Source organism: Sarcophilus harrisii, chromosome 1 (genome assembly GCF_902635505.1).
Source record: "Sarcophilus harrisii chromosome 1, mSarHar1.11, whole genome shotgun sequence".
Classification (NCBI taxonomy): domain Eukaryota; kingdom Metazoa; phylum Chordata; class Mammalia; order Dasyuromorphia; family Dasyuridae; genus Sarcophilus; species Sarcophilus harrisii.
This window is the reverse complement of record NC_045426.1, coordinates 91128875-91156679: the sequence shown is the minus strand read 5'-3', so window position 1 is coordinate 91156679 and position 27805 is coordinate 91128875. Positions and strand designations below refer to the sequence as shown.

General features: G+C 34.1%; 1 protein-coding gene across 2 annotated transcripts in view; it reads left to right on the top strand.

Moving 5' to 3' along the window:
• Nucleotides 1-27805, top strand: part of SMARCC1 (SWI/SNF related, matrix associated, actin dependent regulator of chromatin subfamily c member 1) — a 158527-nt gene that overhangs the window by 21009 nt on the left and 109713 nt on the right. For both annotated transcript variants that reach the window (XM_031960825.1, XM_031960832.1), the window contains exons 3-5: nucleotides 9158-9243; nucleotides 24954-25035; nucleotides 26186-26278. In XM_031960825.1, coding sequence (XP_031816685.1) covers nucleotides 9158-9243; nucleotides 24954-25035; nucleotides 26186-26278 — 261 coding nt within the window. The remainder of the gene's footprint in view (nucleotides 1-9157; nucleotides 9244-24953; nucleotides 25036-26185; nucleotides 26279-27805) is intronic.

The window sequence follows — 27805 nt, the reverse complement described above, 5'->3', positions numbered from 1 at the left end:
AGAGTTCTGTGGAATAGTTCACTTTACATAAAGTGAAGAACTGTCTGTATGCCATAATTCCTCTGAAGTCTGAAACCCCTCTGAATTATATACACTAGAAGAATATAAGTCTTGAAATTGAGAAGGAAAAAGAATGTAAAGTGTTCAGTAGACATGGTCCTTTATAGGAAAAGATGTGAGAAAGAAACTAATTCCAGAGATACTTAGCTTTAGGGCCTTTCTCTAGATGTTAGAGCAGCTGGGAGAGCCATAGATAGTGTTGAACTTAGACTTGAGTCCAACTCTCAATTCAAATTCTGTAATTTAAAAATGTTATTTATGGGCTGGCATGGGCTAAGAGTCATAACTACTGATATTAGGAAAAACTGGTGGTCAAAACAAAAAAAAAATGATAACTATTTCTGCTTCTCTATTTTTAAAGTAAATTATCTCAGAAATTTTATTACACAAGTTGAATGGACAGAAAAACCATTCATTTTTCAAAATGGCAGTAGATAACCAAAGATTAAGATCAACTTTGAAATTAAAAGGGGGTGATTTGGGGACAAAATCAAAATCATGGAATAAGAGGAAGCAATATAGTTGAGCTGCTTTCCAATAAAATTTCTCCAAGTAGTTGTAGGAAATGTACTTTACTGAATTCTGATGAGGAAGTGAATCATTTGTCTAGCCTGGATGTCTATAGGGAGACTAATGTTTAAATATTGAATCAAATCTGGCCAGGAACATGGGTATAGGATATTCTAGCAGCCAGAGAGGGCCAGGGGAAGAGCAGATCTTGGATGTATGCCAGGATATAGTGATGAGGACAGGTGCCTACTGGCAGTGTGGTTGACTACTAACCTGTTCTGAGCAATGGATCCAGAGTGGATTGAGAAGGGAAATTACAGCTAAGAATGATATTTCTTAGTCGGGAAGTCCTTGTGCAGAATAGAGGATGTGTAGAAGTAAGAAGCAGTAATGTGGTGGTTCAGACTTCAGGAGCAGAGCCATTAATTCTCAGTTCTAGCTTTTAGCCCAGCTTATAGAGGAATAACCAGAGCATATGCCCATTTTTTCCCCTCATGCTTGTATTTCAAGTGTCTGAAAAGGAAACTGCTACAATCTCTTGGAACTGAGGGGCAAAGTGGAAATAGAAATCCAGTGGTTACCTTCTGAAACTCCAAAATGAAAACTCCCAGAGAAATCATAAGTAAAATCCAGAACTTCTGGGTCAAAGAAAATATATTTCAAATAGCCTGAAAGAAAGACTGTAAATTATAAGAAACCATTGTAAGGATTACATATGATTTAGCAGCTGCCAGTGTAAAGGAGTAGAGAACTTAGAATATAATATTCCAGAAGGCAAAATGATAGTAGGCTTAAAGCCAAGACTAAATTGATCAAAACAGAGTATAATGTTTTAGGAGGAAAAATGTTTTTTAGTTAAATGTAGGACTTCCAAGCATTCCTGATGAGAAAATCAAAATTGTGAAGAATTTTAAAAGTTCAAACACAAGAGTTAAGAGAAATATAAAAAAAAAACAAAAACAAGAACTAGACAAGAATATTATTATTTACAAATTTCTTAATTTCAAATATGAACCTCCTCTGAACCCTATATAGTATAATCAGGAGTTAGAGATCAGAAATTCTTAGGGTGGTTCTATTATGTCTTGATGGAAAAGTAGAATGGAAAGAAAGAGGAAAGAGGAACAAACTAGGAGCTGAAGCATCAGGATGGCTAGGGAGAATGATTTTACTTCAGAGTGCACAAGGATTCCATCTATCCAAAGATTAAGGGAAAGACTGTATTACACTTAACTTCTTGCTCCTTTTGACCAGGTCAAAAGAGAGTAAGATTTAACACATACACATAGTTGCGTACAGAAGTACATTGAATAGGGAAGTGGAGAGATTAGTCCTAAGGAAAACAAACTTTTAAGGGATTACAAAAAATTTTAAACTTTTTTAGGTGACAAAGAATGGGAATTGTATTCAGATGCTTCTTCAGTCATTCCCCAATTTATAAGCACTCCCTCAGATTCCCATTCTTTGTCACCCAAAAAAGAATTTAAAATTTTTTGTGTAAGAAATGATGAAAAGGAAGGTTTCAGAAAAAACTTTAAAGATCTTTATGGATTGATTCAAATTAAAGTAAACAACACCAGGAGACTGATTTATACAATGTGAATAACATGGTAAAAGTAAACAACTTTGAAAGAATTAGGAATTCTTTTCAGCATAACGTCTAGCCCTGATTCCTGATTAGAAGTATGAGAGAATTGAAGGATTCCGAATTCAGAATGAGGTGCCTGCCTATGCATGCTCTCACACACACATGCACACTTTCTCTTTTTCCTCTCCTTTTAAAAATTGGCTAATGCAGAAATTTGTTTTCCTTGACTATATTTGTAGAAATATTTTCCCCTCAGGGCTAGAGGGGAGGAAGAAAAGGTATATAGATGGGTGGATGTATGAATGGATAGATAAATTCAATAAAAATAAAATTTTATATAAAAAAGTTTTTGATCTATAAAAGAGACTAGATTAGGAAAATTAGATTCTTCGTCAGAGGTATACTTAAAAACAAATGTGGTAAAAGTATAACTATGACTAAGAATTAATGGGTATTGGTGAAAATCTTTTGAATTTAATACCAAATCATGTGAAATAAGTGGTTGTTGGAAAAGTACATTTTATATATTAATTTTTTTTAAGATTAAAAATTTGTAAGATTGAATATTTAAGTTTAATTATTTTACTTTTGTCCTAGTTAGTTTGCCATTTAAATATGTCAGATAAATAAAGTAATTTGAAGGAAGACAATAATAGGAGGCTCAGAAATAGCTAAGTGAAATAAACTTGGATTCATTTTTTGAAAGAAAAGAAGCATTCTACAAGTACATAAAAGCTAATTTCTTGAGTTGAAGGCTATTTGTGCTCAGTAGGAAGATAACATTTGTTTGGCAATATTTAATATTTTTGATTGTCAATGTTTGAGAATAAATAATACTCCTTATTTATAAATAGTTGTGGAATTTGTCTCATAGTAGTTAATGTATTAGCTTAAAACCTCTTTATTGGATTATAGCTCATAAATTGAAACATGGTTCCCTTATAGATGTATGTAATATACAAACCACTGAGAAATTATTTTGTTTTGAGTTGCCATTGAGATGTGTCACTGCCAACAACAGAATTTGGAGTTATAATTTGAAATCCAAAATATGTATCACAAGACTTGATTATATTCCTGTACATACATCTTCAGACTAGTATTACCTGAATGTTTATCCAGTTTTCATTTTGAAATATCATCAACAGTAAGTTTTTTGTTATATTAAGTAAATAAAAAAAGGGACGAATAAGAAATAAAGTGGCTCTGGGAGAGCAATACTTGTAGGAGTAGTGAGTTCTTTGAGTATGAAAAAGTTAAAAATTTTTTTTTTTACTTTTTATTAAAGTTTTTTATTTATAAAACATGCATGGGTAATTTTTCATCATTGACCCTTGCAAAACTTCCAAATTTTCCCCTCCTTCCTCCCACCCCTCCCCTAGATGGCAAGTAGTCCAATACATGTTAAATATATTAAAATATGTTAGATCCAATATATGTATACATATTTATATAGTTATCTTGCTGCATAAGAAAAATCCAATTGAGAAAGGGGGGGGAAAAAACAGTGCAAGCAAACAACAACAGAAAGAGTAAGAATGCTTCGTTGTGCTTCACGCTCAGTTCCCACGGTCCTCCTCTCTCTGGGTGTAGATGACTCTTCATCACTGAACAATTGGAATTGGTTTGAATCATCTCATTGTTGAAGAGAGTCACATCCATCAGAAATGATCATTGTATAGTCTTCTAGTTGCCATGTATAAAGATCTCCTGGTTCTGCTCATTTCATTTAGCATCAATTCATGTAAGTCATAAAAAAAAAAAATTGTAAAAGGTTTATGGAAAAAAGGCTTCATGTAGTCATCTAAAAGGTATTTATGTACTAGATTTCAGAATGAAATCCTAAATATATTTCTGTATAATCTTTGTGGCTGCAATCTCATTTTATTTAAATTTTTTACAGTAACATTTATTACAGATTTTAGTCTCTGCTTTTTTTTTTTTTTTTCTTTGACCCTCCTTGTTTTAGATATCAAAACTATTTATATCATGGAAGGAATATTAGGATTCCTTTACTTATTTTTTTTGTTGTTGAACAGTTGAAGTGTTGTAATTAATTTGTTGTAATTAATTTGAAGTGTTTAGTAAAATTTGCATGTAAATCCATCTCCTGTTTCGGGGGAGAATATGGAGTTTACTTATGGCTTGTTCACTAGTATTTAAATGTTATTTCTTTTCTTTTGTCTGGACAATTTATATTTTTGTAAATAGTCATCCATTTCATTTATATTATCAGTTTTACTGATACATAGTTGAACAAAGTAGTTCCTAATTTTTATATATATATATATTTATTTACCTTTTTCATTTCCAATATTGGTAATTCCTTTTAAAAATCATGTTAACTACTGTTTTATTTAATTTTTTAAGAAAAATAATTCCTACTTTTATTTATTTCCTGCTTCTCTAACTTGGCATTTCATTAACTTCTCATTTGATTTTCCAGATTTATATTTTGTTGTTTATTTAAATAGAGGGTTTTAGGTTTCTATGGGTTTGTTTGATTTTTAATTATATACCCTCTTTATTAATTTGAGATACAGATCTAGTAGTAGTTTTACTGGATCAATGGGGTATAGTTTTATAGTTCTTTGAGCACAATTCCTGACTTCTTCAGAATGATCAGTTCACTAATATATCTTTTTCCTCAGTTCCTCCATCATTTATCCTTTCTGATAGATGTGAGGTGGGTATTTTCAGAATTTTTAATTTGGTTTTCTCTAATCATAAGTGATTTTGACTTCCTGATAACTTGGATTTCTTCTGATCAGTCCACACCCTATTTTTCTCCATCCATTACACAATTTGTCATTTTTCTTTTTTGTATGAATCAATCTGATAGGTGTGAGAGGTGGCACTGCAGAATTGTTTTTAATTTGCCTTTCTATAGTCAATAGTGATTTTATGTATTTTTTTCCCTTTGGTAGATAGCTTTGATTTTTTTTTCTTCTGAAAACTACTTGTTCATATCCTTTGACCCTTTATCAATTGGTTTTTATTTTTATGTAAATTTGAATGTTCCTTATATCTTTGAGAATTATATCACAGAAACTAGATGGAAAATTTTTTATATTAATTAAATCTGTGGTATCTTTTAGCAAAAAGTAGCTACCCTGATTTTCTCTTTCAGTTAAGTCTACTTTTGCTTTGAGATCATAATTGTTAGACCTGCCTTTTTTTTCCTTAACTTCAGCTGAAATATATTAGACTTTGCTCTAGCCATTTATTTTAACTCGTGTGTGTCTTTCAATGTGTGTTTCAATTGTGTCTTTTATATACTACGAATTGTTGGATTCTGGTTTCCAAACCATTCTGCTATCTAATTCCATTTTATAGGCAAGCTCATCCCATTGACATAACTGTACAATTCTCTCCATTCCATTTTCCTATGTTTATCTTTCTTTTAATCCCGAAGCTCCTCAGAAATCTGCTTCTGACCACTGCCTTTCCTACTCTGCCTTAACATTTCTCTTCCTTTGCTCTCTCCCTTTGCTGCTCCCAATCTCATTACCCCTCTTCTTTTCCTCCCTATTGATATTGAATAAGATATATTTCTATATCTAACTAAATCTGTATATTTATTCCTAACTTTTTGAACCAATTCCAGTGAAAGTAAGGTTCAGGCATTGCCTTACCATTGCCCCTCCCCATTTTCTTCTCCACTATTAAAGGTTTTTCTTGTGTGCTACTTTTATGAGTGAAAAATTTCCCTATTCTGTTTCTCCATTCTCTTTCTCCCAGGGTATCCCTCTTCCTCATATCCACATTCCTTCTTTTGGAAGTCATCCCACCATAGTTAAATCATTACTGTTCTCTATGCAGACTGCTTTTAACTCCCATAATAATAAAATTCTTAGGTGCTAGATGTTTCATGTTTCCATATAGGAATGTAAGTAGTTTAACTACATTAAGTTTCCTTTTTTGAGTCTCCCGTTGAAAAGTCAAATTTTCTTTTCAGCTCTATTCTTTTCATCAGGAATGCTTGGAATGCCTTTTTTTTTTTTTTTAATCTCCTGAATGATTATACTCAGTTTTGCTCTATTAATCTAGGTCATAATCCTAGTTCCTTTGTCTCTGAAAATCTTCAAAGCCCTCTGCTACCTTAACATGGAAACTTTATGACCTGACTGTGATTTTACAATATTTGAATCATTTCCTTTCTGGCTACTTATAGTATTCTTCTTTATCTGTGAGCTTTGGAATTTGGGTATAATAATACCTAGGAGTTTGATCAAGACATTCAGGTAGTCTAGTAATTCTTAATTTTTTTCTCCTTGATCTGTTTTCCAGATCAGTTTTTCCAATGAGATATTTTACATTTTCTAATATTTTTTCATTCTCTTGACTTTGTTTTAATATTTCTTGATGTCTCAGAGTCATTAACTTCCCTTTGCCCAGTTTTAATTTTAAGAATTATATCGTTGGAGAAATTTTATATCTTTTTCTATTTAGGTCTTTTCTTTCAGTGAATTTTTGTACCTCCCTTTCCATTGGCTGGTTCTGCTTTTTAAGGACTTTTGCTCTTCACTATTTCTTTTGTGCCTTTTTTTTTTTTTAACCAAGCTTTTATTCTCTTTTCATAATTTTCTTGTGTTAATCTGTAGATTTCTTTTCACAATTTTTTCCTCCATTACTCACTTCTTTTGGGGGAGGGGGTGACAGCAAGGCAGTTGGAGTTAAGAGACTTGCCCAGGATCACTCAGCTAGTGTCAAGTGTCTGAGGCTAGATTTGAACTCAGGTCCTCTTGACTCTAGGACCATTGTTTTATCTACTGCAACACCTACCTGCCTCACTCCTATCTTTCTTTAAGCATTCTAAGAATTTTTGCTGACCTTGGGCCCAAATAGCATTTTTCTTTTAACCTTAGAGCTCTTTTCTTTTTCTTTTGTAGTCATTTTCTTTCTTTTTTCCATTTTCTCAGCCTATTAATTCTAAACCTTATGTTAGAATTGGTCTTATGCTCTCTTGGGGGAATGGAGAGGCATTATACCAAGCTGCAGGCTTTTTTACACAGCTGTTTTCAGGATGAAGGGTGAGAGTTGGAAATATCAAAAACTTCCAAGGTTATTTTAGGAGAGGGGCGGTCACAGGTCTCCTCATGATTCTCTGGTGTTATTCTGGTGTCCTGCAGAACTTTAACCAGAACCTCTGTTCCCTTGTGACCAATCACAAGTGCTCTGTTCGGGCAATGAGAACTGAGACTTAGAACTGCTTATGGGCAAGAAAGTTGATTAGCAGCAGCCAACACAGGCTCTCCTATAATCTTTCTGACCAGTTTTTTGGTTTCCTCCTTTATCATCTCTGAGCTAAAACTAGAAAGATATCTCCTGACTTTGTTGGTTCTGTTGCTCCAAAATTTGATTTGAAATGTTATTTTAAAGATGTTTGGAAGGAAACATTTGAAGATTTTAGCTAGTCTCTGGATTGTACTCTGCAGTCGTGGTTTGTCCCCCACTCAAAAGATTTTTGAAATAGTTTTGTATACATGGAATTTTTGTGAATATCTCAAAGCATAGTGTGAAAGGATATTGAGAGGTCGCTAAACTTGTCTTTTTGAGTTGCTGTACTTTCTTTCTTAATAGTATTTTATTTTTCCAAATAAAGATTGTTTTCAACATTCATTTTTGTAAGATTTTATGTTAGACATTTTGGAACAATAATATTCCATAACATTCATATACCATACTTACTCAGCCATTCTCCCACTAATGGGCATTCACTCACTTTCTCCAGTTTCTTGCCACTATGAAAAAGGACTACCACAAACATTTTTACACATGTGAAGCCCTTTCCCTTCTTTAAGATCTCTAGAGAGTTAGTGAGCCTGCTGCATCAAAGGGTATGTATAATTTGATAGCTCCTTGGGTATAGTTGCAAATTGTTCTCCAGAATGATTGGATCAGTTCATATTGAGTTGCCATATTTTCCAGCAACATTGGACCCATAGCACGTAGGAGGCCCTGAATGTGTCAAAAATAAACACTACTTCCTTCTCCCCAAGCTGACATAATTTGTTTTGCACCTCAAGCTGGATTCCCTGTATCTTCTTGGGAGAAAAGATGGGTACCAGCCAATCTGTACAAAGTTAGGAAAATGTCTGTGCAACTGGGATCCTTTGCAAATAAGTGGACCCTTCTGTTTTTATAGCCTAGCAATTCTCCATGGAAAAGAATGTCGCTTTTGCAAAATATGGCCTTGCTTCCTTCCCTTTGGGGAATTTCCCCCAATTTTCCCTTTTCTATACCATGTCCTTTCCTGTTTTCTCTTTTTGCTTTTGTTGCATCGACTTAAATATGCAAACTTTTGTAAGGATTGTGAGGAATGCAAGTTCCACATGCATGTTCATTTCTCCTATAATAAATTTATTTATTTTTATTATAGCTTTTATTGACAAAACATATGCATGGTTAATTTTTCAACATTGACCCTTGCAAAATAAACTTATTTTTCTCATAAGTCTTGTGGTGATGTGATTTCCTGTTGAGACAGAAGGGAATCTATTGGGTTACTGATGTGCACTTTCCCTTCTCCAAGTTTGCTGGATTCATTTTATATATGTAATATTGTGTAATTATTTAATCCTAACCCTAACCCTAAACCCCCTCCCCCCCCAAAAAAAAAAAGAAAGAAAAGAAAAAAAGTTTTGCAAGGGAAAAGATTATTTAGTTTTTATCTTCATATTGCTAGTACTTTTATGCATTGCACATAGCAGGTACTTCATAAATGCTTATTGATTGATTGTAAATCATTGTGTTGTTATCTTTATCTTCTAATTCTGTTTGGTAAATAACACTTTGTGATTTCTTAGTTTTTCTTAAAGGATAGGGTTTTTATGTGTTTTGTTTTTTTAAGAATGTTTGCTGTATTTCTGAACAGATAAATAAATGATTTCAGTCACTTTACTTTAAGTTCCCTGTTAAGGGTTTTTGTAAATTAGAAGTGAAGTGTCTATTATAATATTTTTCACTTTTATAACTAATAATGTGTGTTGTTTCCAGGCAAAGTGCTTCATGGATTTCAAAGCCGGGGGTACCTTGTGTCACATCCTTGGGGCTGCTTACAAGTATAAAAACGAACAGGGATGGTAAGCTTTTGTCTTTACTTGGAAAATTTGACATAACATTACAGTTTCATAAGAGTATGTCCAGTCTGCTTTAGTGTGGTAGTTGTCATAGAAATAGGACTGATAAAGGTGGACATAGTGTGAAGTCTGGCCTGAGATGTGAAATTTATTTTATACTTAATTTCAGAGAGAAATTTATTGAGTGTGAGTAATTTACTTATGATACATAGCTACTTACATTAAATAAAATTATATACATTATAAAACATTTTTCTTGCATGTTATGGGTTTCATAGTGTCTAAATTTTAACGAGTAAAATTATCATACATTGTTGAATGAGTAGTAACTTCTAAAAGTATTCTTATTAATATCTTTTGATAATTGCAGTTGTTGCAACATGTAGTTGCAACAATTCCAGGATTGGAATTATATAATTTATTATAAAATTATATATGAGTATAGTAGCAGATGGAGAGTTGTAAGCAATTTCAATGCATAGTTAAATTTTCCCAGGACCCTACATGGATATGTAATTGTGGGGGTTAATTTTACTTTTGAACATGTAATTTTGGTCTCCTTCCTTCTTTTCTGTCTTTCCTTCCTTCCTTCCAGTCCTTCCTGTCTTTCCTGTTTGTCCTCCTGTATGTCTTCCTTCCTCTCTTATCTCCCTCTTCCCTCCTTCCTTTTTCTTTGTAAATTAGGACAGGAATTGTTATCCTGTAGTTTTAAGTGTGTACTTTAGTCATTCAGATCTAGGATGAGTAGGTTTTAATCATAGATTATTGGTGCACCGTAATTGGAGAGAATTACAGGTGATGTAATCTACATGAAAGTGCTACAACATTGCTTTGCATACAGAAGTGACAACAAGATGCTCAGTAAGGAATGTTAGGCTAAGTTACTCCTCTGCTATTACTGCCAGCCCCTCAAGACGATGTTGTCTTACTTTGGAGCCAGTCCCAAAGGGTCTGCTTAAAACCAAAAGAGAGGATAAGGGGTCACCATCCTCCTTTCTTAAGTCTTATCTTTGCTGTGCTCTTCCTCTGTACTCATTATCTTTCTTAGTTCCTTGGGTTCCTAGTTGTTCAATTCAAACTTTAGTCTTTACTTATTTATTTATTTCGTTGTGCTCTTTTTGAAGCTTGAACCTGACATATATGTCTCTTTGGATTTTAGCTCTTCTGTGCAAGGTGGCCTAGCATTGCTAGAGCCTCTGGCTGATGAGCTTTGTTTGGTTTTATGTTCTTAATATGCTTTTATTTGTTTTATTCTGCTCAGCTTTTCCTGTAAACACTAACTCTAGTCCACTGGCTTGGATTTTGAGTTAACGTCTTAACCAGCTCCTTATGTTCTTTTGTGCCTATGTGCAGACCTACTTTTTTGAATAAACTTTTGGGCTTTATTCTGAGTATTCATGGTTATTGACAGCTTTCCCATACTTCTCAAATCCAATAAATATTAAATATCTATTGTGTGTACACATTGTGCTAAATACAGTCTGTCACCAATTCTTGTTGAATCCTTTCCCGTTCCTAGTATTGTTCTTACTTTTCCCTAGTCTCATTCAAGTGCTTATCATATGTCAGGGAATAAGAATGTTGTTGAAATTTTTTAAATCATATTTTTTTTTGTATATTAGAAAATGTAAAAATCATTCTTAGTTCACAGCTGCAGAGTATGACTTGGCTTTTGGGCCATAGTTTGATTCTTATTTTAGAAAATTTCTTTTTCCCCCTGAGCTAACACTAGGATATGCAAAAAGTAGTGAGGGCCTGAACTGGTGAATGGAAAGAAGGAATAAGTTGTAAAGAAGCTAGAGAAGTTGTAAAGGTAAAAATAACAATATTTGACGAGAAGTTAGAGATGTGTGGTAAGTGAGAGTGAGGAGACGGGAAGAAAGCCCAAGATTGGTCTTGTACTGTTGACAGTAATGGGGAGTTGGGAAAAGAGGAAGATTTGGAGGACAAAGATAATGAGTTTTTCTTTTGTAGACATGATGAGTTTGAAATGTTTGTAAGACATTCGTTTTGAGAAATCAAAAGCTGGTTGTAGTGTAACTAAAAGCTCAGGAGATACTTAGAACTGCATGTAGAGATATGAGAATCTTCTGCATTGATAAGAGAGTTAGTTGATAGCATCACTAAGTAAGACTTTCTCTTGGCAGATAGATTCCCAAATACTTTATACTAACCCGCTTTCTTTTGTTTTAGAACATAGCCGCTCATGACCTCCCTGACTTCTCAAAAAAGGGGTGAAAACACCATAAAAAGAGATGATCATGCCCTCCCTGATGTCTCAGGAAGGGAGATGAAAACACCAAAGGAAATGGGAAATAAAATCAGATTAGCGGGTTTCTGAAGGGTCTCACTCTTTAAACAAGTATACATAAATCCATCAATATAGGAGGTATTACACATAATTACATAAGCACATAGTGCACAGGCTAGTAGTGATCTAACAAATAACACGAATCAACTTGAGGAATTATACATGTCCATAAGTCCTACAAATAGTGCAAAAGGAATCTATTGTCCATTACTTCATGTGCCAGGAATCCAATAATTCCTTCAAGTTTTGAAGCACTGCATAGTTTTTCATCTTAGGAAATCCTGATTCCTGCTGGTTTTAAAGTTCTTTAATAGTCTCATTATCAGCCATGCTCTTTGAGTGTCAGATGTTTTAGGTCTCCTTTGTTTTGAGGTTTTTTATGTCTCTCTGAGCCAGGTGCTATTGGCACCCATCTGATTCCTTCTTCATCTGTAGAAATACAAGCAAACCCTCTTCCCCAAACAGTAATCCATCTAGTCCTATTTACCACTTTCTAGATTTCTTCTTCACCTGGCAATTACATTGGAGCTGCTTGTACTGGACACTGCCCTTCTGTTGGGTTAAAAAAGCCTGTATTCTCCCTAATTGTAATTCCTTTCTGCTATCTGATTGCTTTTCTGTTGATTGATCATGTAATACCTTTCTGCCATGTGATTGCTTTTTGGCTGTTTGATCCTATCTGAATCCTGAACATTGAAAGACTCTTTGGGTGTAATCTCACCTGCCACCATGCCCCACCTGTCTTTTGTATGATATCTTAGAGCTGGGCCCTGCCTCTCATTTTCCTGGGTCAATCAATCTACATTCCAAGGCCCAGTGGAAGCCTCAGTTGGATTTTGGACATGGGATTTTAGTTTTTATTCTGTCACCCTGTCCCTCTCTATCTCTATACCTACACTGAGCTCTCAGATGTCCTATTTTTCTACACTGAAAACATTGACGATTTTCTCTAGAAATCCCTGGTCAAGAGGTACCCTGTCTTCCCATGTTCATCATAGTCTGGGTATAATAAGCACTTGTGCCCACTGTGGCACAGCATCTTATGATCTCCTCTAAAGGAGCATCCTTGTGTAGTCCTCATATAATTTTTTTGCTAACCTCATTAGCATTTTCCATAGCCAGTTTCTGTAGCTGCACTTTTTCCATTGGTTCCTGTGACAGCTGTTTGCAAACTTCCCACAAAATCTGCAAAGGGTTCATTGGAACCTTGCTCTATTTTCTTTGAAGGCTTCCCTTCGATCTTTCCCTGGGAGGGAACCCCAAACTTTTGTTGCAGCAGCAGCGATCTATTCATAAACTGTTATAGTGTAATTAGTCTGTGCTGAATTGTCTTCATTCTGACCTTTACCTGCTAGTTGGTCAGAGGTGATTTGTACATCAACTCCAGTTTGCCTATTGCATTGGGCTTGTATTCTTCATAATTCACTCTATTCAGAAAGCCACAAGAAGTTTGGTCCAGGTTCTAAACATGTCCTTGCTATAGATTTCCAATCACTAGGGGTTAGGATTTCAGAAGGCAAATTCTCTAGTAACATCTTAACATAAGATAGTATAGCCCCATAAAGAGTGCAACCCTTTTTCAAATCCTTAATTTTTTCCAGATCAAAAGGAGTATATCTTCTCCTTTATTGTCCTTGAGAGTCAAGCTCTTCAATCACAGGGTAGACATTTATTTTTAAATTAGATACATCTTGTTCTTCTTTCTTAGCCTTAACCCCAGTGCCTTTTGTAATCTTGTCATAGACTGTTTCATAAGTGGTGCTGATTGTGTTACTGCCTTTCCCCTTCCTCCTTCTCCCTCCACCCATGAAGGGTTAATTGAGGGAAGTAGGTCAGGGGATGGGGAGTACCCTAAAGGCTTCTGCTGTGAAATATCACACTCAGAATTGTACCCAACTCCATTCTTATCTGATTCTTCATCCTTTTCACCTAGTTTCTCTGGATCCTCCCCCTCCTATACTTTCTTCTTTTTCCTTATTCTATAACATATAATTTCCTAAAGCCAGCTGTATTAAATTATATGTATAAAATATTTCTTTGGAAATTGAGTCAGGTCCATAATCACTGTAGTATTCACATAGTTGCTCTCCTACTAATTTCCACTCTCTAGATCCAGTTCTTTTTCCTTAGAGAACCAAGGAGATGTATATTGTACTGTTACTAAAAGTTCAATGATCTGCTCCTAAGTTACAATCATATCTTGGTTTTTCATAAGTCTGACAATGCTCTCTACACACTTTCTGTGAATTGGAAAAAAGGCTGTTTTCTAAACATCTGTCCCATTTCAGCTGAAATAGTACTTTAGCCCTTAACAAAGTTTCCTTGTCTATTTTTGTACTCACCCTAATTTTTGGGTCACAAATGAAGGTTCTTGGCTCCACGCTGGGTGCCAAAATGTAATGTTCTCTGTTGAGGTTTTCTTGGCGTCTCTGGAGGCAGCCTTCCTTTCAGTTTGTAATGCTGGAGAAACTGAGCAAGACTGAGATTAGAGACCAATTTAATAGTTTATTAAATGGAGAGATATACTGGGACCAAATGGATCTTGTGGGACTTACTTGAGTTAGTTACTTGAGGAGTTATTAGAAACTCTGGGAGCTCGAGAGAGTTTTACTGGAGTCAGAGAGAGCTCTTGGAACCCACAAGCCCCATCTTTGAGGCAAGAGATTCATTGCATCTTCCAACTTGGTGCTGGCTGGAGGCTGAAGAAAGCAGAAGCCAAGGACAAAGCTGTAAGATCTCTTGGAGCCAAGCAGAGAGTTAGGCCTCAACTAACCGGGCTATTTTGGAAGGAGAAATAAACGTTTGCAATTTTAACACCTGGCTGTGATTTTGGAGTAATTATTTATTTCAACTGAGACTAAGGCTGCCTCCAGAAAACCTTCACAAATAGATCTTGGTCCCAGGGCTGGATGAGACTATTATCTCAAAGAATCCAGCACTAAGTATCAATCAGATAGCAAGATTTTTTTATAGGGTAACAAGAACAATGACATGGGGGAGGTACCTGGATGGGCTAACCTAATGGGGGGGAGGCACCTAGGATGACATAAGGGGAGGTACTGGAGAGGCTCCTAATATTCTAATGATGTCTGAAATGTATAAAAACCTTTATCCCATTCACCATTAAGAGGGAATAAATATAGCCTAAAGTCTAAGATATAAAACCTTTATCCTATCAAACATTAAGAGGGGTGTGTGTGTGTGTATATGTATGTATGTGTATGTATGTATACATACGTGATATGTAACCTGAGGCAGATGGGACAATGGGGAAACTAGGTCAGGACATCAAAAGGGAACTGTGGCACAACTAGTTCAGTAATAACCACACAAGTATCCAGGTGTTAAAGTCCAAATCCTTTATTGTCTCCTTCAAAGTCTAATCTCCTTCACTTGGGGATTGGTTAGTTTTTCTGGAGGCCTATCTCTCTCCAGGGTTCTGAGAGCTGCCTTCCTTCTCTGGCTTCTGAATCTCCCCGAATTCAAAAGTTTGTGCTGCCTGCAGCCACCACAAAGGTGGACGATGGAATGAATCTGTCTAGCCTTTGAGAGTTTCTAGTGCTCTTGTCCTTTTTCCCGCCCTGAGAGCTTCTTGCTTATATGCTGTGCACTGAGAATACCCTAATTGTCATATCACTAGGAAACCATTATTTGTTGTAGGATTAAATCAATGCTAAACTAGATTTAACCATTGTCTCCCCAATTCCACTTAGTACTTTGATTCTGGCCCATAACAGCTCCTTGTAGGATTAAATCAATCATATTGAACCATACTAAATTAGAAAACTGTTGTTTCTATCGGTTCCACTGACTTGGTACTGAACGAGATGAGGTGAGATCTTTCAAGACTGCTGTGAAAATTGAGTAAGGATTCATCTATTTCAAAGTTTGAGTAGGTATGAAGGACTTTAAGCATTAAGTCAAGGGCATACTTAAGTCCCCTTGTTACCATCCTATAATATCAGTGTCTTTCTGTTTAGTTCAAATATGGGCAACTATGTACTTATTGGTCAAGTGCAATTTCTTGGGTAGTTCCCGAGGGTAGAATGTAAGATCCTCAGCCAATAAGAATGAGGGTCAGTGGTGGGAAGGGGTATTTGCGTTAGGGATAAAAAGTGTTGACCCTGCTCCCTACGGTGCCTCCTCCCTTCAAATTGCTCAATGGGTTGGACGCCTGACTCTCCAAGAACATATAATAAACTTTGCTTTGCTTCTAGATATCTCTCCAGCTTTTTTTTTTTTTTTTTAATTAAATGCTGTCTGAACCATACAGTTTATTGTAAGAATCCTTTGTTTCAAGCTCAGACCCATAACAGTTTGCCATAACAACTTTAAATGGAATTTCTTTGTATCTGTTGGATTTTGTTAGTGATATATAAGTAATATGTAAGAGTGATATATAAGTAATATATAAGAATGTTGATGATTTATGTGGATTTATTTTGTATCCTGCAGCTTTGCTAAAGTTGTGAATTATTTCTAATAGCTTTTTAGTAGAATCTCTGGGGGTCCTCAAGTATACCATCATGTCATCTACAAAGAGTGATAATTTGATTTCCTCATTACCTACTCTAATTCCTTTAATCTTTCTCAACTCTTATTGCTGAAGCTAGCATTTCTAACACAATATTGAATAGTAATGGTAACAGTGTAGCCGTTGATTCTTAAAAGGGTTTCTCATAATGGCTACTACCTCCCTTTTTGTTTCTCTGAGTGTGGAATTTCGAGTTTACTTTTTTTTCTCTTTTGCTATGTCAATATCTCTTTGTGGATTCCTATGACTTTTCATTTGTTTTATCTTGCCTGGTTTTCCTTTCGTTTTTCTCCAGACTTCACAGCTTGACATTTAAAATCAGTTTCTGTCTAATCCCATCCTAAACTTTTTATTCTTATATTCTCAGTTTAATAGTCCATTCCAGAGAAACTTTAAACCAAAGGATTTGATTTATAGGCTATCACCTGAAGACTTGAGAGGAGAGGATGGAAAGTATAACTTGCCAAAAAGGACAAGATTGTATTGATTGTGGGATAGTGGAAGGGCTACTGGGAATTTTTCTTTTTTCGTTTTTTTTTTTTTTTTTTTCCTTTTTCTTTGTGTAGACTGTTACATATCTAATATGCATGGACATAGACTCTTTACCTATTTTGCTTCGTCCAGAGATCCAGAACTGGAGCTAGAACTGGGTATTGTAACTCCTACTATGACAACTGTCTTAGGGCAGCATTATACTTAGCTTAAGTGGAGTTGACAGATTTCACAGGTTTCTGGAAAGAGATAGGTGCAAGGACATAGGTGCTAGAAGAAGAATCTTCTGGGCGCCATAATCCTGGAATCTAGGGTTTTTTTGTCTTTTGCAGCATAAATGTGTAAATTTTGCTCTAGAGCAAAGCTTTTCAAATTGTAGGTCATAACCCCATGGAGTGCATAACTTAATGTGGGAATCATGAAAAATTTGGGAATAGTTAAAAGTATCAAATATCCTATCAAGATTTAATTCTTTATGTAAAAATAAATAAGCATATCTTTCATTAGCATGGAAATTTTCTTTTGTCTTTAATAAATGATAAAATTATATGTATATTGAAGAACTTTTAAAATAAATTTCTTTGTGATTTATTAATTGTGAATTTTTGATTTGGATATTTATTTTATATACTTATATACCTGGGGTTATATAAAACTTTCTTGTGCAAAAAGGGTTTGTGAATGGAAAGTTTAAGAAGCCTTGCCCTAAGATAACCTCTTCAGAGAAGCGAATTGGCATTTTTTTTTAATTGAAGTTTTTTATTTTCAAAACATATGCAAGGATAAATTTTCAACATTGACCCTGAAAAACCTTGTGTTCCAATTTTCCCTTCCCTTTCCCCCATCTCCTCCCCTAGATGGCAAGTAATCCAATATATGTTAAACATGGTAAAAATATATATTAAATACGATATAGGCATACATATTTATACAATTATCTTGATGCATACAAAAAAAAAATCAGATCCAAAAGGAAAAAAAGAGAAAGAAAGTAAAATTTAAAGAAACTACAACAAAAAGATTGAGAATTCTATGTGTGATCTGCTATGTCCCTAGGTCCTTTCTTTGGGTGGAGATGGCTCTCTCCATCACAAGATCATTGGAACTGCCCGCAATCGTCTAGTTGAAAAGAGTCGCGTCCATCAGAATTGATCATCATATAATATTGATGTTGTATGGCAAGGTTTTAATTGCTTTTTGTTCTGTATCTTCAGTGGCTTACATTGAACACTTGATGAATGATGCTCACATTAACTTCCTCTCCCCCCCACCCCCCGACTTTCTCTCTCCCTCTCTCCCTTCTTCTCTCACTCACTCTTTCTTCTAGAGGCCTTTTTAGAATATTTATCTTTTCATTTTTGCTTATGAGAAGTTAATACTTCAGTCCTAAGTTAAATACTGTTTTCTACCAAATATCTTCCCTGATCATGCTAATTAGGAATGATTCTAATTTTTCTCTCATATTTTGAATCACTGAAAATGGGACTTAACATGATAGATATTTGTACACATTGACTTTTTTTATTTAAATGGGAAAGAACCATATTTTCCCCTAACTTTGTAACCATAACACTACATTGTATATGAATAGCCATTTTTACCAATATTTTTGGAGTGAATGGAAACACTTTGGACCGTGGTCAATTCTCACTTCTTTTCAGTAGTGTCTTTGTTGCTTTGCTACATAATTACCATTAATTTTTTTTAACCTTCATTTCAATCATAACTTTGTTCAAAACTGATCTATTTGCTAACTCCTTTTGAATCAAGTTGTTTCCATTTATTCTTGTATTATTGTGTGTACTTAACTACTTTGATTTTTATTTTTAAATTTTATTGATGCTTTTTGCTTTTGTGTCACTTTCTGAATATTCCCATTCCCCAACTCAGCCTCTCCCTTTTTAAAAAATGAAGATGACCATATTATTACATGTTTATATATTCTAAAAATAAGTATTGTTTAATATGCCATATGTAAAATATAGCCTATAGGTAATATAGCTAATATAAACATCATATAACACATTATATATTTTAAAAAGCATGTGTATATATTTGGGAGGGGAGTTGAGGGTGAAGGGACCAAACCTGTGACTTTTTCATTCCTATAAGGAACTGACCAGTGAGGAAACTACCAATGCAGATCAGCAGAGTCGTTTATTGAGATTGTGACTTGTCTGGCATCACATACCTATTATGTGGTAGAGACCAGACTCAAGCACAAGATTCTTCCCTCTTAGACCCATTCTTTATCCACTATGTTGTATTATCTTTGTGAGTTAATAAAAGCTATGGACATAATGGACTACATCTCAGAGTATAGTCAGTATTAAAAGCCCATGTTGGTCTACTTTTATATATAAAAATTGGAGTTATATTTTCCTTCTTACCTTCCTTCCTTCCTTCCTTCCTTCCTTCTCTTCTTCTTTCCATTTTTCTTTCCTGTCTCCCTTCTTCTCTGTAGCAAATGGGATTGTGACTTTTCCAGGGTCACACAGCTAGGAAATGTGAATTGTCTGAGGTCAGATTTGAACTCGGGGTTCAGGGCTCGTGGTCTATCCACTGAGCTACCTAGCTATCCTCTTATTTTTAAAACATCTCTTAAGACGGTCTCAAATCTTCCATTAAAACTCATCTCTTTTATGAAGAAGATTGAGTTAAGTGAGTATTCATTTGATTAAAATGATTTGATCAGATCACTCATCAAATAAAAAGTAAGTAATGTGGTTCTGGGTCACATGAGAAGAGAATGATATGACTTGTCATTTTGTCTTATTCTTCATTTCTAATTAGATATAGTGTATTTTTCAAATTTTTAAAAATTAGAACCTTACATGTACCTTTCTGCTAGAATTCACACAGACCCCAGGCTGATGGAGGAGATAATCTTTTTTCTTGTGAGAAGGAATAATTTAAGATCGGAGAACAATCCAGGGCTTTGAATCGGAGGGAAGGGGGCCAAGGAAACATTGAGTGGTAGGGTTAAATGGACTCATTATAGGATTATTTTGATCAATAGAGTCGTGAATTACCAAAATAGTTAGACCCCAGATCCTGAGTGCTGTTTGTTTTTTCTCTGCATAGACTTAGAATTATTCTTTTTTTGTTCTAATAGTACAGTATTGTTTATATTTAGGTCATTTCAGCAGACATGTATTGAATGCCCATTATATGAAAGTACTGTGCCCACCATTGAAATTACTTTTAAAATAGTTTTTGTCCTTGGGCATCTGGAGAGAATACCATATATATATGCAAAGTAGTACAGAACACCTAAGGAGATCAGAACAGGCTTAATCTAAGAAGTTACATTAGAGTTTTGAAGTAAATAAGAATTTTGGGAGGTAAAATAGATAAATGTGCTAACACTTTGGTGGTCTTACTTTGAATATAGAAGCAGAAATGGAATTTTGAATACAGGAGACTACTAGTAGTAACTTTGGATCAAAGTGCATAAAAAAAAAGTAATATGAGGCAAAACTGGAAAGACAGACTGATTTTGTAGTGTCTTAAATAAAAGGTTAAGAATTTTATTTTTAATGAACAGGACCAGGAGATGCTTATATACTTCAACAACAAGACTATATGATGACCAGTTCTGATGGACCTGGCCATCCTCAGCAATGAGATGAACCAAATCAGTTCTAATGGAGCAGTAATGAACTGAACCAGTTACACCCAGCGAAAGAACTCTGGGAGATGACTAAGAACCATTACATTGAATTCCCAATCCCTGTATTTTTGCCTGCCTGCATTTTTGATTTCCTTCACAGGCTTAACTGTACAATATTTCACGGTCTGATTCTTTTTGTACAGCAAAATAACGGTTTGGACATGTATACCTATTGTGTATCTGATTTATATTCTAATCTATTTAACATGTATTGGTCATCTTGCCATCTAGGGGAGGGGGTGGCGGGAAGGAGGGGAAAAATTGGAACAAAAGGGTTGGCAATTGTCAATGCTGTAAAATTACTCATGCATATAACTTGTAAATAAAAAGCTATTAAAATTTAAAAAAAAAAGAATTTTATTTTTAGACTAGAGAGAATAGGAGGTCACCACAAACTTTTGAGTGATATAGATTGATATTACTTAGGAAAATGGATTATTTAGCTTCCTTTATGGTTAATTTATTACAGATCTGAGAGGCCAGAAATAGCAGGGAAATCAGTTAAAACAAATTCCTGCAAAACGTATTAGGTAGTCATGGAAAGGTGCAGATGTAAGAGATGTTATAAAATAAAATTAATAGGCATGGCAGTGTTTGAATGTGGGGGTAATAAAGAGGAAAATCTAGGATAAATCCAGGGTTGTGAACTTCAGTGACTGATGGAATGGTGGTATAGTCTCAACAGAAATAAGGAAGTTTAGGGATCTGTGTAAGAAAAAAGAAAAGTTAGAGATGTTTTAGGCATTTGGCAGGAAGGTGTAAAGAGAACCAGGACAAAGTTGTTCCATACTAGGTAAAGGATCAGAGCCTCTCGCATATTAATTGCTAATACTGCAGTTATGATGTTTTGTTAAGATAAATGAAATGGTATTTATCTTACAGGTGAGGAAATTGAAGTGTTGAAGGTTAATTGGATTGAAAAGGGATATATTATGCTATTAATATGTGCCATGCACTCTCCTGTGTGGTGGAGATACAAATAAAAAAATCCAGACTTTCGAGGCTCCCAAGGAATCCACATTCTGATTTGGGGAGCTAATAATATAAAGGAAAATTCTTATTTAAATTGAGTTTATGGCAGATAAAAAAGTTAGAGTTCAATTTGAAATGTATGGATCTACTAGAATATTATTACACTAAAAGAAATGAGTTAATTTCAGAAAATCCTTATTGGTATGAACTGACACAGAATGAAGTGAGCAGAAAAGGAGAACAATTATATAAGGATAGCAGGTTTAGAAAGTTATATAGAAAAATGTTATTCTTCTTTAGTGATATAGCTACAAAAGAGCTGGGAAAATCAGCTTATATGTTTAAGTATTAAAACACACCAATGCCAGGAATTCTACCCCTATCTCCCCCAAAGAAAAAGAAAGCGATTTGAAATTTTCATCATCTTTTGACATCAGCAAATGAAACTGTTAGATGGGAGTTGTGAAACTGTTTATTTCTTCTGTTTTTGATTCCTGTCTAGAATAGCCTTTTCACTGTGTTTACAGTGTGTTCATTTTGTTTAGGCTAATAGAGCTAACAAGGGTAGTAGTAGTGGTCAGCTGTAAGGGCCTTGTTTGTGTTCCTTTTGACTTCTTTGTATCTGTTTTGTTTCTTGGTAAACTAGGAACAATAGTGTGATAATTTTGAAGACCCCACTATATTTCCATTTAAGCAAAGCTGTTCCTAAAGTATTTTGTCTCTGATGAATTGATTTTCCTATCAAATAACTATTTATTTTTTGTTTTCCTTTTATTTGAATAGATATCATTCCTGCATATCTCATGATAATAATTGGGTGAAAAGTAAAATTTGCATTCAATTATTTACATAGTAAAAATCTCAGATACATTTGCCATCTGATAAACTCTTTTGTTTGTTTGCTTAATGCTTATTTATTTATTCCCAAATTTTATTTGAAGAAACGGAATAAGCAAAAAGAAAAACAGAAAAGCAATACAAAAAAAAATAAAACAAAACATCAGGGAGAATTCAAAATATACAAATACCAATTTTAAGAAAGTGTATATATATATTAGTAGAAGAAATTATATTCATGAGTGTCAGTCTTGAAACTGTTCTTTTGTTCTCCACTACACACCTTATTTATTTGTTTATTTTTATCTCTTTCATTCCCCCTTCCTTTACAATTAAGATATTTATGCACAGATATGTAGATATATATTTATATAGACACACATATACCCCACATGTGTTTCCTATCTCTCATGACTCTAATTAAATTCTGCTCCATAACTTGGCTACTATATTACTTAACTTGCCCCTTACCCGTCTCCTTCCCTCATTCTTTGCCCTTATTTCTTTATAAATTTTTAAGGGTGCTATATACCATACTTCATGGTATATATGTTATGTTGCCCATTGAACCCATTTCTGATGTGAATAGGTTTTCAGAACTATGAGTCCTCCTTCTCCCCTCTAATGCCTCAGTATTCTTCTTTTGCACCTCATTTGTGTAACATGATTACTATTTCTACCTTTATTCTGCCAATCTTTCTTTTGATCTTACCCTATTGATGTAAATCTTAAACAAAAAGTATACATTTACTATGTAGACAAAACAATTTGTTCATGTTTAAACAACTTGTTCGTGTTGAGTTCCTTAAAATTCCTCTTTGATATTGGCTCTTATATGTTAAATTTTCTGTTAAATTTGGATTTGGTTGATACAAAGTTCTGAAAACCTGTGAGTTTGTTGAAAATTATAGATAATTGTGCGAGTGTGTGTGATATTTTTGGCTGCAGGCCTAGTTCTTTTGCTTGTCTATAGATATGTTTCTAATACTTGCAGTCTTTGATTGTAGCTGCTGATAAGTCTTATACAATTCTGTTTGTAGTTCCAGTGTATTTGAATTTTTTCTTGTCTTGCAAAATTTCTCTTTGATCTGGGGGTTTTGAAATCTAGCAATAATATTCCTATGTATTTTCTACAAAGAATGTCTTTGAGGTGATGATTGATGGATTTTTTTTTTTTCTATTTCTACTTTTCTCTCATGTTCTATTACTCCAGGATAATTTTCTGGGATTATTTCCTGCATTATTGTGTCAAAGTTCTCTTTTTGGTCACAACTTTCTGGCAAATTATTCTTAGATTTTCTCTTCTTGATCTGCTTTCCAGTTTTGTTGGTTTTTAAATTAGTTGTTTCACATTCTGTTCTATTTTCTCATTCTTTATAATCTGTTTTGTTATTTCTTGGTGTCTCACAGCTTCATTGGCTTTCCCTTGCCTGATTCTAATTTTAAAGTTATTTTCATTTTTGAGATTCTGTAACTTCTTTTCTAATAAGTTAACTTTTTTTCCATAATCTTCTTTTTAGGGGAGGTTTTTTTTTTTCCCTCAATATGTCTCATTTGATTTTTGAATTCTTCTATAAATTCTCTCTGGTCAGGGAGCCATTTCACATTACTCTTTGGGATAGAAGCCTTCTTTTACTAAAGTGTCCTCTGAAGATGAATCCTGTCTTCTCTGTTTCCATACTAAGTTTCTGTGAAAAGGTTCTTCTCTGCTGGTTCATTTTATTTTTTATATTTTTTTGTTGATAACCATTAGTGTAAGCACCTCTGATTGTGAGGGCGTGGGTGGAATGGTGCCTTAAGCTTGCTTTCAGCTCTTCCCCTTTGACCAGGAACCCCAAACCTAGAGCTCTCCCTTCCTGCAAGTGCTCACAGCCAGTGGTGTCCCTGCCCCACTGCTTCTGCACTCAACGTGCTGGTTCCTCCTTGCCCAGGGTCCCTCTCAGTAGCGCCTCTGGGCCTGGCATTCCCAGTCAGCCAAGCTTTGCTTAGTCTTCCCAACTCAAACCCTCACTCAGAGAATAGTCAGGGAGGTGAAAGTCTCTGTGGTTCCTAGCCACATTCTCTAGTCCTAGGGGGTTCCCCACTTGTTGTTTCTGAGGATCTATCCTGGAGGTGTTTGTACTTCTACCTAGTTAATCCCAGACCTGAATCTTCTTCAAGTCTTGATTGTACCTGGAGGGCCCCATTGTTTTCCCCCATTCTGTGTTTGCTCTTAGATACAAATTTGTTCTATTTGTGAGGAAATTGGGAGAGAGCTTGAAATTTACAAACCATCTTCCCAGAATCCTCCCTCACTTTCTTTTAAAGAAACCTTCCCTTTCTGGCAGAGTCTTTTAAAGGTGCTATACTATAGATTTCAGGACTCTTCTATTTTCCTCTTTCATACTGATTTTAAAGCCTATCCTCACACATGAAATGCAATTCCTCTGTATGAAAATATAACTCCTGCTGTGCTTTTCCTTCCTCAAATTTTTACATTCCCATTAATAAAGGTAGAAAAGTTTTAGGTTTCATTTACCCATAGATTTTTCTTTGAAGAGCTAGTAGTAAATGTTTCCGAATTTTTAAATGGCTTTCAGATTTAGGATATAGTTGAAACAAAAGAAAACTTGAATTATTTCATGCAGTTAACAGTTTGACTGGTTTTATAATTAATTTAGTAAGCCTTCTTTCTTGAATTATGAAAATGTAGTAAAATACACTAGTAAAATATAAAAATAAATGTACATGTATTAGTAAAATTTTCATTGATATTTATGAAAATTTTTTTGAAGTCATTTCCTTATTAAATCAGTGAAGCATTCTTTGACAAAATTGAACAAAATGGTCTATTGCTGTTTGAAATAATAAACTTGCATTTTTTGTTTTTGTTTTTGTTTTTTTTTAATTTTCAGGAGAAGATTTGATCTGCAGAATCCTTCCCGAATGGATCGCAATGTGGAGATGTTTATGAACATTGAAAAAACACTGGTTCAGGCAAGACATCAATTCCTTAAATTAAATGAAAAACTAATTTCCTAAGTATACTTTTTTTGGTTAAAAATCCAAGATTTTGGCTTTCTTAGAAAAAACTAGAAGTATTTCTGAAATCTTTGTGGGTTTTTGTAAAATGTTTGGTGATATAAAAGTTTAGAGAGTACAATTGTTAAATTGTGGTGGGAAAATTGTAAAACCTATATTCACTAGCTACATATGATTTTTCTTTATTTGAATTTTGTGCATAGGTACACTCTACTCTTGATTACTTAATATTTTGCTGTAACTTTTGTTCTCCCTAATGACTTACCACGGCCAATAATCCCAACACCTTTAGATTTCTTATACTGCTTAGTATATAGTCTCCTGTGCTAGTTGTTTAACAAATAGTTTGTATTTATTGGAATGTCAGATTTAGTCAGCACATTGAAGATGCCAGCAAAATGGCATAGTGTATAGAGATCCATCCATAGATTTTGGAATGTCTGGATTTTAGTTTACATAAACTGGTTTTGTGACCCAAGCAAGTTACTTTGTCTGTCTCAGTGCTCCAGGTAACTCTTAAGACAATGCATTATAGTGTAGTTGCCAGTTTGCCTTGGTGGAAGTTGTTTCTCAAACTAAGGGAAATTAGAGCTCACAATTGGTGACAGATATTTTCATTGTACTATACTGCCTTGCTTGATATATTTATATACTTTTTCCCTTGCTCAAGAGGAGTCTGGATAGTGGATTTTTTTTGTTTTTAAAATTTTTATGAGGGGTTATGAGGGAAATATAGTCCTTAATGCAATTCCTAGTACAATTTTAAAACTTTTGATTTTTCTTACAATTAGAAGTAAAATAAAGACTTTAATCAAATCTTTGCTATTTGGTCCCTATTCCCTTTTCCACTAAATACTTGACTACATGTTGAGATTGGTATAACCTTTCTTTTCAACTAATATTTTTTTATCTAAATATACTTATCTTATACTCATGAACAGTGGAGTAAGCCTTAAGTTCCTGGAGAGAGGCTTTGGTCAACCACTGGTTTATTTGTGTGCCCTATGTGTGTTCCTTGGATTGATTTTGGGATTTGAGAGACAATACATAGCTATATTGTGTTGTACAATTAAACAAAATTTTCATTTTCTTTTCTCTTCTTTAGAACAACTGTCTGAGCAGACCTAACATCTACCTCATTCCAGACATTGAACTGAAGTTGGCTAACAAACTAAAGGACATTGTCAAACGACATCAGGTAGAAGTTTGATCCAGAACTTTCACATAATATAGTTAATAAGAGAATTTCACAGGTTACTTCCATGACTTTGTGTTAGAAGATAAACTTGTTCTCAAAGTCCCTTGTACTAACAGAATTTTTCCTTTGTCATGTTCTTAGTATTTAATATTGACTAAAGTTATCAATGTTGGTACCTTTCCCTTAACTCTGGATTACTTTCTCCTGGAAATGTGGAAATCATTTTGTCCATCAGCATGAAGTTTAATAACTTAAGTGATCTGACCTAGAAGAAGCAGACTTGTGAGTTTGTGGGCAATTTAATAGTCCTTGATGTCCCAGCTGCCCTGTCTATGAAATGGATGTATATTGTAAGGAACATGTTCTTAGAATTTTTAAACCTTGCCCTCAAATCATAAGAAATAAATTGTTTACCAAGAGTTCAAAGGAATCTTATTTTTTAATGAGGAACTTAGTTTGGTTTAAGTAGCTTGTTAAGTAGTTCTCTTTTTTTCTAGGTATATTTCTGCATTGGTGTTTTTTTTTTTTTTTTAATATATTTTATTTTTCCCCCAAATTACTTATAAAAACAATTTTTAACATTCATTTAGAAAAAAATTATGAGTTCCAAATTTTTTCTCTCCATCCTTTCTGTTCTCCCAAGCCTCATGGAGAAGGCAAGCATTTGATAAACATTTTGTACTTGTTTAGTCATGCAAAACATTTCCATGTTGTTGTATTGTGGAAAAAACAGACAAATAATCCTTCAAAAAAAATAGAAAAATGTATACTTCAATCTTCATTCAGACTTCATCAGTTCTTTCTCTGCAGAGGGGTAGCATTTTTCATCACAAGGCCTTCAAAATTGTCTTGGATCATTGTCATTAGATAATTTGAATTCTGTTTTCTTTAAAAACAGCTTGTATTTTTAAGTTGAAAAGTAAATTTTATCCTTTCTATAAAGATTTAGCACGCAACTTTCTCTACTTAGTTTTTTTTTTTTTTAACTTAAAATAATTAGTATTTAAATTGGCAACTTAATCATATCAAAAGTTCTGAGTCATTCCACGATCCTAACTGAATGATCTATAAAACCTTGCCTCATGTTTTAGAAGACTCACTTAATATAGTTTGGTTTCTTTATATTTTGTTAATGACAGTTAATACAAGTATTTCACAGACCTCTAGAGATTTATCCTTTTTGCTATAATGTTTTTTTTTTAATGTTTTCCTGTTTAAGCTTATTTTTTGCAATATGTTCACAATACAGATTTTTTTTTGTTATTTATAATAAAATAACAATTTTACAGTTAACAAAAAATTTATATTAAGGCTCCAAAATTGGCAGCAACTTCCAAGTAATGATGAAATGGTGAAAACTGGTATTGACTTTAGAATAGAATATGTAGCATTATGTAGGCAGAAAATCATAGAATTGATTTCTCTTTGAATGCTTATTAGTGTTTTTATTTTGATTTAAACATCACTGTCTCTTCCCAAATGTTTTGTTTTCCCCTTCTCCACTTAGAACAGTTGTTTGTAACAAAG